Genomic DNA, 13,891 nt, shown 5'->3' with positions numbered 1-13,891 from the left:
ACTCCTCACAATAAACCTCAAAACCCCACATTACCTAATTTAGTTAAGAAACGTCCAAAAACCACAAAACTCGTCGGATTCATTGTCCTATTATTTTCCCCAGCGTAATCCGAACTCGAAAATTAACAATCAGGCCTTAATCTACCGAGACACAAAGGTACATTATAACCGCGGGCTGAAAGCCTTTTGATCAGCAGAGATTATAATTTTGACAATTTCTAAAAAGGTCCAGGGGCAAAACTGCCTATGAACCTAAGCCTAAAGCCTAAATACTTTACGAATTGTTAGGTAAAAAAATATTTTTTGACACAGGGTTACGCATATTTTAATTTGTCTTCTCATAGTATTTACATTCAACATATTACATCTTCCGTTTATATATGGCCAATAGTACTATATATGCTTATATCCTTGGTTTGGTTACATATTAATTATCCGAGCAAAAGAGGTCTTTGTTTCAGTTTGAGCAAAAATGTTTTCGTATGTCCGGATGTTGTCTACAAGCCGCTTTTCTCTATCAATTCTCATGAATTTTTTTGAGCACCTTCGATAGTTAAATATAATTCTTTTTTGAAATGGCACTCATAGAGCCGCTAGTTATTTTAGTAAAGTGAATATGATAATTAACTGTCTGCTAGATTGAAATCTCTTATTATAATAATTTTTAGGCTATTATCTCGGAAAACAGCATTTTCTAATATGTACTGTAGTATTAAGCAATATTACAATTTTATTTATATTACTACTAATTAATATATGATCTATAATGTTCTAACGAACGGACAAACATTTCCTGAACACCTAGTGTAATTTTTTTCGATAGCGTGACGTGACGTCCGCGTTTGCGTTAAGTCTCATTTTGTATGGGATTTAGAAACAGCGCGCCCAGCGGGACGTTTTGGAAACTCAAAATCCCATACAAAATGAGATTTAACGCAAACACGTACGTCACGTCTCGCTATCGAATAAATTTACACTAGGGGTACTGAAAATGATAGCCGAGCGGTTAGATTCTGGTATTTTGGGACGATATATCGAATTGCATGTTCACAAACGTGCAGTTCGGTAGATCAGCCAAAATAATTAGCAATCCAAAGTGTGTAAGTTACCTAGTTTCATTTAATGTAATTTATTGTACTGTAACGTAACATAGGCTGTAAGTTGACACTAACAAATATGGACTGTATTAATTGTCTGAGAAATTGTTTTTACATTCTATTCATTCTAAATAATACTTAAACGTTGTGTCCGTAGCCAATCAGCAAAGAAAATGAAAAGAGTACACGGCTTCCTACCCAATTGAAGCATACTAGAGCGTCAATAGGACAGTGTACAGTACCACTTATCAAATCATTTTGAAACTTACATCTCTGTGATAAGATTCCAATTCGTGTAGATACTTTCAAGTGGACCGTACGGGGACGTCAATAGAAAGTAAACGAGTAGCAATCTGCAACGGACGCAAAAAGGCAAGTGTCTTGCTCAAAGTGAATGGCGGGCCGGGCTGAATGGGTACAGAGTATGAAAGCTGCATAGATGGACTGTGCGGGAAGCCTATTCGATTTTTACAAATTGGTTCGAGCGAGATGCACTGCAAATTGGTCACTTGCAGTGCATCTCGCTTGTACGATATTGATGCTGTAAGTGATGCTAAAATGTGATCAGAATTAACACAATACATGTATAAAGTTAGAATGCCTCCTAAAATTGGTGTTATTTTCTTTAGTTTTTTTTTCTTGTTAGCCGATTTGAGTGTCCCACTGCTGAGCAAAGGCTCACCCTTAATCTCCACGACTCCCGATTTCGTGTTTCCTGCGGCATTAAGGAAGTTTTTTATAATTCCATTTTTTTTATTGTTTTTAAGTATCTTCCGTCATTCTCCCTATTCCGAATTCCATTATGTTATATCCAATTTGAGTTAACTATTTAAATTTAAGCTGTGATAATATGAATAGTAATTGATGCTGTGTGCTGTGTAGAACGTCACTGTATTTAGGATTTTTAGCACATTTCTATAGATTTTTAAACGTATGTTTTACAAAATCGTCAACAAGATTCCTGATACCAAAGCCTTTGAATTTATTCAGATTCAAAACTGAATAATTATCTGCCAAATATTTGTTTCTCTTTTTGTTAGCGACATATGTTGGGATATTACCGGATTGATGATGATAACGAATACTTGCACCAATATTTTAACTTTATTCGTTTGTTACAAATATAAATAACAACCAATATAAAATAAATATTCCTAGGCTTCTTCACTATAACTTATCCGTACTCAGATTGGCCATTTGTCACTGCATACCCGCTTTTTTACCCGCTGGTAGGAACCAGTGACAAGTAAGAGTCGATTGATACTCTTCTATAAGGTAATCATAAATTAAATATAAATGTAAGAATAATTAAATTATAAGCTATTCATAAATAATGATCCCTAGACTTATTGTAAAGATAACAAAGCATTTTTCTGCTTTCATGTGACGTTTTAATAATAAAACAAGAAATAATTATAGCCGTGAATAAAGCTTTGCAACTTGCTTTTGTTTTATGTTGCGACGAGACCTGTACCCCTAGTGTAATTTTAGTCGATAGCGAAACGTGACGTACGCGTTTGCGTTAAGTCTCATTTTGTATGGGTTTTTGAACAGCGCGCCAAGCGGGACGTTTTGGAAAGTCAAAAATCTCATACAAAATGACACTTAACGCAAACGCGTACGTCACGTTTCGCTGTCGAAAATATTTACACTAGGGGTACTGTACTGCTAAAATTTCACGTATTTTTTACACGAGCTCTTTTCTCATAACTCTAGAAATTTATTTTGACGTATATTAGTCGTTTGCAAATCGCATGTTGCACGAAACAGAGGTAACAATAAAAACAAACAGCTTTTAAAATCGTAACACAGAAGCAGAATACATATTTTCCTTTGCCTTATTGTTTGTATAGTTTTACACTTATTTCCTGCAATTTATCCACATTTTATGCGTGTTACAAACTTTATTTATGAACAAAGTTAATCCCGTAGTGTAGTGGTTCATTAGCCGTTACCTATAGGTATTCAAATGCCTGATGCCTTACAAATTTTACAAGCTTTTACTCGTATTTAACTTGTCCTGTTAGTATGTATGTTATTTTGTTAGTGTGAAATCTTGGAAGCTAAATTTGACCCATTTCCCTATTTCCGTTTGAGCTGAAAATTTGCAGACATATGTAAGTCGGGTGACAATGCACTATTATGGTACCATCTTGCTGATCTGATGATGGAGCCAGGAGGTGGCCGTAGGAACTCTGTAATGAAACAACGCAACATAATTGTGTTTGGTGTTAATAAGTATTAGTTGCCCTCGGTAAGAAAAGTACAGTCAGCTTGTAGTAAAAATGATTTTTTTGCCAAAAACTTATTATTTAAATTGTGCTTATCTAAACCGGGGAGCTTTAACGTAGGTGTAACTAAGCTATCAAAGCTAATTTATAACTCTTTGACGCGGCCGATCACTAATTAGTAAGAAATAGTCTGACCGAAACATTATTTTTTGCCAAAACGGTTTTGCTCTAGTTTCGGATTTCGGCTCGGATTTTTATACCGTAACCGGAACTTTTTTATACCGATGTTTATACCGTAACATAGAAATAAAGATGTTAAAAATAATCACGTCTCACAATAAGGACGTTTCCTGTATTTCAAATAAATTATTTCACACCATGCAAATAAAGCACCAGATATCTAAATATTAGAAAAACATAGACAGCAGTTATTTTTAAACACAATTTCTATTTAATAAATTGGGTAGAAATATAAAAAAGGTGAGACCGTGACGTCATTATATTAGTTTTCATATAAATTCTATAATAGCAAATCGATATGACAGTTCTTAAAAAGTAACTAATTTGACTAGTAGGAGAACACCCTATTCGCGCAATATGAATTCTAATGTCTCTAGTTTTTCCTTTCCATTAGCTAGCCAACAGCAAAGCATTAATCATAAAAAATAGTCAGCTAACGTTGTGTTCCTTTTGTCAACAGAACAAGGTGGCCTCACGATAGTGCGGCGCTCCTCAAGCCGCCACAAGAGCGAAAGCTGCCCCACGCCCACTGACGAACAATTAGACCAGATCAGTCTGGACACTGAGCACTTGCCCGCCGTCGACACGCCTGACGCATGCGACAAGGCCGCACTTAGGTAAGCCAGTCATTCTCTTTCTTACTAATGTTCATACCTAATACTAACTGACCTGTCTCACTATCACTGATGAACAGTTAGATCAACTAAATCTGGACACTGAGCACTTGCCCGCCGGCGACACGCCTGATGCATGCGACAAGGCCGCCCTTAGTTAAGCCAGTCATTCTCTCTCTTACTATTGGAGTTTCATACCTACTAACTGACCTGTCTCACTCCCACTGACGAAACAGTTAGATCAACTAAATCTGGACACTGAGCAAATGCCCGCCGGTGTAACGCTTGATGCATGCAACAAGGCCGCTTGCATAGGTAAGCCAGCCATTCTCTTTCTTACTAACTACCACTTCATACGTACTAACTGACCTATCTTACTCTCACCGACGAACAGACCAGGTCAGTCTGGACACTGAGCACTTGCCCGCCGTCGACACGCCTGACGCATGCGACAAGACTGTACTTAACTAAGCCAGTCATTCTCTCTCTTACTAATGTAGTTTCATACTTACTAACTAACCTGTCTCACTCCAACTGACGAACAGATCTAACTGTTCGTCAGTTGGACACATGCCCGCCGTCGACACGCCTGACACATCACACGGACAAGGCTGCACTTAGGTAAGCTAGTCATTCTCTTTCTTACTAATGGACTTTTCATACCTACTAACTGACCTGTCTCACTCCCACTAACGAACAGTTAGACTAGCTGAGTCTGGACACTTGCCCGCCGTCGACACGCCTGACACATGCGACAGGCCGCACTTAGGTAAGCTAGTCATTCTCTTTTTTACTAATGGACTTTCATACCAGCTAACTGACCTGCTGTCTCACTCCCATTGATGAACAACTAGACCAGATCAGTCTGGACACTGAGCACATGCCCGCCGTCGACACGCCGGACGCATGCGAGACGGCCACACTTAGGTAAGGCTCTTCTCTTTCTTAAACTAAAATTATGTCACTCTCATTGACGAACACTTAGATCTCTACCATAAGCACTTTATTGTCGTTGATACGCCTGACGTATGCAACAAGGCTGCACTTAGGTATGGCAATCCTTCTAGTTCACATCGCACTGGAGCTAGTTTTCATCTACTATCTAAATTGCCCACTTTTGATACGTCCGGCGCATGCGACAATGTGGCATTTAGGTGCATTTATGTATATATTTTTTAATGAAACAAGTAATACACACTTCCCAAGCCCACATTGATATTTCATCTGAGTACTCATCATATAAATTTAATAAAAACCCCGTTTACACTCCTAAATAATATTAAAGGAAAAAACCAGCAAACCATGAATGTCACAAATCATACGTCAGGATATTGGGCTGATGAAAAATTCCACGGATATCGGTTTACATTTGTTCGGGCTGAAGGGTGCCGGATATTTTCATTCAATCCAATTGCTTCCGAGTCAATTATTCCGATTGATTTGATAGGAAGGCGAGATTTTCCGGCTAGGGTGGTAACTTATTGGACGTTAAAAACTTTATGGTAGGGTTTGGTAAATTGAATTAAAACATGTCAGGCAAAGAAAGATAAAGAAAAATTTTCCAAGTAGGCGTAGGTATTACAATGCGCTTATGAACGTCAAATAAAGCTGCGCCGGCTGTAACCCTATACCTCTAACCGGAGAAAATTTAAATCCCTCCTAAATTGGGCGGGTATCCCAATATTCCCAATATGGGACCGGCAAGAAACTCGGTGTGACACATACTTATTTTCTAAACATTTCATCTTATAATTAACATGCATTAAATAATTGAAAATACAATTTAAATTTACCATATAATTTATGAAAGAACAAACCGTTGGTATGTTTCTTTATAAAAAAATAGAGGTAAGGTGAATGAAAAAATTTAAATATCGATTTTCCTTATAGCTTATGGGCTTAAAATAGGCATCAACATTTGAGCACTGTGTGTGTGATCAAGTATTGATGCTATCGTTCAGTATTATAATGGTGCAGGGTTGATTAAAAATATTTCATTACACAATTTTCTGGCTATGTGGCTATTAAGTACCCAAATCCTGTTTATTTTGGATGTTTTCCTTTATACACCGTGTTTTATCGAATTGCGTTAACTTCGGGGTACTGGTAAGTCCGTTTAAGGAAACTGCAGGACATAGTTAATTTTCCAAAAAAAAAAATTTTTTTTTTTTTTTACATTTTTTTGTCATAAAAAGTAATTAAATGTTACATATAGCGTTGTTGTTGCACGGGCATTACATTTATCTCAATCAAACAATTGAAAACTGTGACATGTCAATGTCATTTCGAACATCGATCGTCCGAGATAGTACTTACGTTTATTAGCAAATGTATTAACCCGTACTAAACACTAATCAATATGTGAACGGGCCCTAAGGTAAGTGTACACACTCGTAAGGGCTTTATAAGATAAAAATAAAATATTGATTATCTCCGAAATGGAGTTAATTAGAATACGGCGTCTTTGAGAAAGTTACTTAATTTAAGCTCAGCAATGCACCCTAGAAATTAACGCAAATAAAAAAAAACACGGTGTATATATGAAGAATAAAAAAAATATGCCTTTTCACACACAATAACAAAAAAATTACGAATATCTTCAAAGATCGATTCATTGAAATACGCCTTGTATATTCTGTCATTATCTAACATATTATAGTAATAACGATAACGATATACTACCACACAAAGATGATTATCTATCCACTCACCCAGTCCATTCGCAGACAAATTATATCATTTAGTACTTAAATTGGTCTAGTTGTATCTAGACACACTAGTATATTGCCTACGGCTCAGTTTCCAATTATTATAAGTACTTACTGTAATTCCATTTCTCTCAATTACTCGGTAATTTCCTGACGATTCCACAGACAAATTTACAGTACCTAGTAAGTCACTTCAATATAACATAATAGGACATTTCCAAGAAAATTGCCTCCGTAATAAATTCATTGAGAATATTTTGATTAATATTTCGTAGTTGAGCAATCATATAGACTCGTTTTTTTTCATCGTAGTCGTAATCAGACTAAAGGTACCGTTTCAATGAATAATAAATAAATGAATAATCATCATCATTATCATTTTAACCTTCAATTTGAACTTCGAACACTGCTGAGCATAGGCCTCTCTTCGTATACGCTACTTATCCCTGTCCTGGGCTGGTCCCATCCAAAAGTGCCCCGAAGAAATAAATATTATATGATATTATCTGTCACACTAATATACACCCACAGTAGGCTTGTGTTTTGGATGCTTAGACAACGATATATGCAACATATATTTTATATAATTGTATAAATACTTAAGCGCTATAGCTTATTAGTAAGCGGTGGTGGCCGAGTGGATATGACGTCCGACTTTCAATCCGGAGGTCGTGGGTTCAAATCCTGGCTCGTACCAATGAGTTTTTCGGAACTTATGTACGAAATATCATTTGATATTTACCACTTGCTTTTCGGTGAAGGAAAACATCGTGAGGAAACCTGCATGCATCTGCGAAGAAATTCAAAGGTGTATGTGAAGTCCCCAATCCGCATTGGGCTAGCGTGGGGACTATAGCCCGAGCCCTCTCGCGCATGAGAGGAGGCCTGTGCCCAGCAGTGGGACGTATATAGGCTAAATTATTATTATTATTATTATATAAATACTTAAATACATAGAAAACACCTATGACTCAAGAACAAATATTTGTGCCCATCACACAAATAAATATCCTTGCCAGGATTTGAACCCGGGACCAACTGGCTTCTTAGGCACGGACACTAGTGCGTCCTTTCTAAAGTATTTTCGAGAAAAATCGTCTGATAAAAATCAAGTTCCCCAACTTTAGTTACAAAGCCACTAATTTTTTAAAGACTTAACAGAGAGACATCTATAAGCGATATTATAAGTTTTTAAATCAGACCGGCTAGCATGAGTTGCGTTCTCGCGCACTACTCCAATACATCCTGTGCGACTTCAAGATTGCACTCGCGCGCGAGAACATAACTCATGCTAGACGGTCAGGTAAAGCTGGCCATTTACACTAGGGTATGACAATGACAGTGCAGTTTTATCAACTGCACAGGTAAAACGGAGCATGTGTGGCATTCGACTGTGCAGTTTCCTACACAGCTTTACCTGGCCAGTTGAACTGTACAGGCAAAACTGCGCAGGCATACCCTGGTGTAAACGGCCAGCTTTAAGGTAAAATGGAAAAAAATCATCTCACACGGGTCTTGCAAGCTTCGGTAGGTAAGTTGGTTAGAGCGATCGGACCGATATTCCAAAAGGTGACTATTAATCGGGCGACATTGCCGGCAGAGGCTGTACAAATCAGCGCTGGTGGCCTAGCGGTAAGAGCATGCGACTAGCAATCCGGAGGTCGCGGGTTCAAACCCCGGCTCGTACCAATGAGTTTTTCGGAATTTATGTCCGAAGTATCATTTGATATTTACCACTCTCTTTTCGGTGAAGGAAAACATCGTGAGGAAACCGGACTTATCCCAATAAGGCCTAGTTTACCCTCTGGGTTGGAAGGTCGGATGGCAGTCGCTTTCGTAAAAACTAGTGCCTACGCCAATTCTCGGGATTAGTTGCCAAGCGGACCCCAGGCTCCCATGAGCTGGCAAAATGCCGGGACAATGCGAGGAAGAAGCTGTACAAATGAGCGAGAGTTGAGACGTCCTCTCATGAATTATGATTGATTAAGACATCCTAGAACATTAGCGAACATGTATCTCACGATAGCATTACTAAATCTAATTGTGACGCGTAAGTATTCTGTCTGATTGTAGTAACAGGTAATTAGTTTGATGTTAGCAAATTTGCATTAGAAGTACGATACTTCATCTCCATTCCTGGACCTTCCATAATGGAACGGGAAAGGTCTCTTGATGCTTCAAAAAATTGCACAAATCAAACCACAACTAGGCTAGGAAAAAACACCTTCCACGGATCTCTAGGTACTATCACTCGTAAAAGTGAGGTTAAATTAGGTTCAATTAATAATTACATATAGCTACGTTAAACACTAGAAAAGTATCAAAATTATGTTAAATTATCCTTAATAAAATAAATGTGATACTGTGCAAATAAGACTAGCAGAAGTGGCAAAATCTTAATTTGGGCGCCAGAAACAAAATTCGGTACCATCTGGTACCTTGTCATAGTGACTATCAATATGAAAGTCGCTAGAGACCTCATACTATTGTCACTGTGACAAGGTAATAAATGGTACTGAAATTAAATTCCTCGATCGTTCTTAAGTAAAAGCTATGTTTCCATTTGAGCGTCCCTCAACATACGTGATAGTCTGTGTACATATAAATCTGTCTGTATGTGCATTTGTGGGCGTGGGTTCGAATCCCACTTCTGAAATATTATAAATATATCCGATTGCTCTAATTATAAAATGGAAGTCCCTCTTTAACTTTGCTCAAGCCATTGCCATCAAGATGTCGTCTCTTTGACTTCCCTAATCCAAGTGAACGAGTCTGTACAAAACTCTCCTTAGCTTCCGCTTACCCCTACCACTTCCTAAATAAGTCCAGGTAAGCCATGAAACATTACCCATCACTCTCACATTCATTTAGGTATTTTCGGAATGTTGCCAACGTAAAATTCATATTTGCTTACACTATTTATTAATATTATTAAGAAATCATGACATAGTCATCAATAAAAGTTTAACAATAAGAGGGATTTCCTTTTATCGTAGGCGTCTCATATGCTAGAACATTTGTTCACGGCCAAGGCCGTGGATCCAAATTAACCGCTGTCCAGAAAACAATAGGGCCCGCAAAGCGGCCCTTCGTGCATTCCAACTAGTGATGTGCCCTCGGGTATGTTCCTGGATAATGGGAATGTTCAGAATTTATTATTAAACCCCGTTATCAATGTTGTAGTTCATTGAAAATAAGGTTTGGCAAAATTCATTTATTCATTCTTTCAAAATTATGGCTTCAGTCCAGTAATACTATTTCTCCAGTATTAGGACATTTAGGAGCTTTAAATACGACGAAAATTGTACTGTTAGTACAAGACAGTGTACAGTGCTTTTAGTAGCTCTTGTAAGGTGGACTATATAATTGAGTTTGCTTCGCTTTAATTAGCATTGAATCATAATTCCGCTATAAATAGTATCATGTTATTCATGAGCATATTCAACATTTAGGATTTGGAATAAGTTTTATTATAATTCACCTAATAAAAAATATTAGCCGAAGCTGACGACGTTTTTTTCGACAACGTACCAAACAAAAAAGCATACGATAGGTTGCTTAGATAGGTTATATTAGATTTTTTATACACCGTGTTTTTTTTTAATTTCCGTTAATTTCAAGGGTGCATCCCAGAGCTTAAATTAAGTAACTTTCTCAAAGACACCGGTATTCTAATTAACTCCATTTCTGAGATAATCAATATTTAATTTTTATCTTATAAGGCCCTTACGAGCGTGTACACTTACCTTAGGGCCTGTTTACATATTGATTTAATTGATTAGTGTTTAGTATGAGATAACACATTTGCTACTAAACGTAAATACTATTTCGGACGATTGATGTTCGAAATGACAGTGATATGTCATAGTTTTCAATTGTTTGGTTGAGTTAAATGTAATGCCCATATTACAACAACGCTATATGCAACATTTGATTACTTTTTTAAAAATAATAATAATAATAAAATAAAAAGTTTTTTTGAAAATTAACTATGCCATTTAGTTTCCCTCCTGATACCCCGAAGTTAACGGAATTCAATAAAAACACGGTGTACCTATACATATACATCTTATTAGACTTTATTTAGAGCATGATCCCGGGAGCAGCTGTACTGGTACATCACTAATTCCTCCATATCGATTGAGTCCCGCAAATGAAAACGAATAGTATGGATTGTTTTCTTCTTACTTTTATTGCTGGCCTGGTTTTATTAGACAATTCAAGTTTATTACCGTTTGCGGTTCTTTTTGAAGGGCTCGGAATATCCTGGCGTTTACTACCTATGTTTGAGTCTTGTATAGTACTCGTATTGTATTGCTTTTTAATTTTTAATTCCAGTAATTGTGAAGTAGGGAAATATACAAGCTATACGACATGTCTAGAAACTCACTAGAAGTCGCTAGAAAATACGAGAGCCAAAAATTTCGTAGGCGCCTAGGTTACACCCATACCTATATATTTTTTTAACTTCGCTGGCTACGTAAATATTTTCTTTTATTTACTATGTCGGTGGCAAACAAGCATACGGCCCGCCTGATGGTAAACAGTCTCCGTAGCCTATATACGCCTGCAACTCCAGAGGCGTTACATGCGCGTTGCCAACCCTAACACTCCGCATGCTTGTTGAGCTATGGCAACCTTACTAACCGGCAGAAACACAACACTATGAGTAGGGTCTAGTGTTATTTGACTGCGGTTTTCCGTAAGGTGGAGGTACTTCTCCAGTTGAGCTCTGCTCTAGATCTGGAATGACATCCGCTGTGCTGTGTCCTAACACACAAAGCGAGATGACACTCACAGTGCCCATACGTCTCAAAATATAAACTTTATTATTTCTTATCAAGCAGATACATAAGGCGTGTGAATAAAAGTAAGGAATGGTAAATTTCACACGCTTCTGGTAAGCTTCGGAAGAACGGTTGGTTACGAGCGATTGGACCGGTGTACCAAAAGGTTGCAAGTTCGAACCTTGCCTGAAGCGGTGATATTTTTCCATTTTTAGGGTTTCGTATCGTACCCAAAGGGTAAATCAGGACCCTATTACTAAAACTCCGCAGTCCGTCTGTCTGTCCATCTGTCACCAGGCTGTATCTCATGAACCGTGACCTAGACAGTTGAAATGTTCACAGAGGATGTATTTCTGCTGCCGCTATAATAACAAATACTAAAAAGTACTGAACCCTCGGTGGGCGAGTCCGACTCGCACTTGTCCAATGTTTATTTTTCCTTCAATTTAAAAATTCACTTAAGTTTATCTAGTTATCTCTAGTACCAAATTATTATCAAAAAATAATCAAAAAAATTGTAATTAACAATAGGTATCTGGATTCTAGTTATCTAAATAAAGAACTTTATTATTATTAGGTATCATTCCTTTATTCATTTATGGTCTTGGATTAGGTCATTTATAATATCAATATAAAAGTAAAATATAAAAACACCTATAATATAAACACATTCTAAAAAAACCTAACCTAATGTGCCACCGGTAGCGGGGCAAGGCCCAAGCTGCCGATGATCAGGGCTGCAGAGAGAGGAACCGTCGGACTATCCGCGCCGTATCCAAGATCACCGCCTTCTGTATCTGACCCTTGATCCAACCACCTAGCGAGAGTCTCTCAAGGTGTTGGTCGAGACTCTTCGCTATGAGACCGTTCGCTGAAACGACTATAGGAACAATGATCATCGAAGCAACATCCAAAATGGCGGTTATCTAGTGAACCAAGTCTATCAAGCACCTAATTATTGGCCCCGTAATTTTTCTCAATACTGCCAACCCTGCCAAACATTGCGCGGCTTGAAAAACAGTGGTTCTCTGCTAAGTAGCTATGTGTACATATCTTAATAATGAGATTAATGAGAGCGAGCACGTTCGCTGTGAATCCCCCGAGTAGATCCGTTACATGTATGCTTAATTAATTGCGATGTTAACAAATTGCCATAGTGAGCTTGACAATCCATGTGACATATCTCAATGCTTGTTTTATCTTAAACAGTGTAAATTAAATACGGGCGAATATTTAAACTGTGAAGAAGTATATTGAGATAGCTTTTGCTTAGAAATACAAATGAAAATATTAACAATTTGGCCCGCAATGTAAATTAACACACAAGTTGCGAGATACGGTCAATGCTTGTTGACAGCAAAGAGAATTTGAAATAGAGGTGAATTGTCAAAGAAAAAATTGTAGCCACAGTAAATTTGATGATGATTAGAGCCTTTAGAACGACATTTGACTTTGATCCATATTCTTTCACAGATTTGTGTTAAATTTGTGTGGGGCCACTTTTTGATTATTTAACAACTGAGAGTTACTATAAAAAAACCTCGTATCATGTAATGTCATGTCATGATGTTTCGTAATATTGGCAGTACATTGCTGCTCGGTTAATATTCAAAAAATATTGAGGCACCATAATTAAGTGTAACAAAAAAAAAACTTCTTGATTAGTGATTATACAGTCAAATTCTATGCCTGGTTTGATTTTATGTCCGTATTGGATTTACATAAGGGGGGGAAAGTCACATCATAACGGAGTGGGAAATCCGTTAAATAAGGCCGAATTAAATAAGGCTTCCTTCACACTGAGGCGGAAATGAGCGGGGATGAGAGGAGAAGCACGGGAGTCAAACAATAGCATTGGTTGCAAAGTTGGGACGCCCGGTCTGGCCTAGTGGGTAGTGACTCTGCCTATGAAGCCGTTGGTCCCGGGTTCGAATCCTGATAAGGGCATTTATTTGTGTGATGAACACAGATATTTGTTCCTGAGTCATGGTTGTTTTCTATGTATTTATAAGTATGTATTTATCTATATACGTAATTACCTAATTACTTATGTATATCACAGACTGAGCTTGGCTCTCTTGGATCTCAATTGTTTTATCGGCGAGTCAACAACAACATATTCTTAATATTATTTATTGACCTGTAAAACATTGACTTTTGTCAATAAATTTCTTGTATCTTGTATTATTGTACTTGTCTCTCATTTCACATTTA

General features: G+C 37.4%; 1 protein-coding gene across 3 annotated transcripts in view; it reads left to right on the top strand.

The window, feature by feature from the left end:
• The window catches only part of LOC133518075 (dual specificity calcium/calmodulin-dependent 3',5'-cyclic nucleotide phosphodiesterase 1), a 298,642-nt gene that overhangs the window by 224,310 nt on the left and 60,441 nt on the right, over window positions 1-13,891 (top strand). For all 3 annotated transcript variants that reach the window (XM_061851645.1, XM_061851647.1, XM_061851648.1), the window contains one exon: window positions 4,029-4,185. In XM_061851645.1, the coding sequence (XP_061707629.1) occupies window positions 4,029-4,185 (157 nt within the window). The remainder of the gene's footprint in view (window positions 1-4,028; window positions 4,186-13,891) is intronic.

Source organism: Cydia pomonella, chromosome 5 (assembly GCF_033807575.1).
Source record: "Cydia pomonella isolate Wapato2018A chromosome 5, ilCydPomo1, whole genome shotgun sequence".
Taxonomy (NCBI): Eukaryota; Metazoa; Arthropoda; class Insecta; order Lepidoptera; family Tortricidae; genus Cydia; species Cydia pomonella.
Note: the sequence above shows the minus strand (reverse complement) of the source record. Positions and strands in the feature narration are given on the sequence as shown.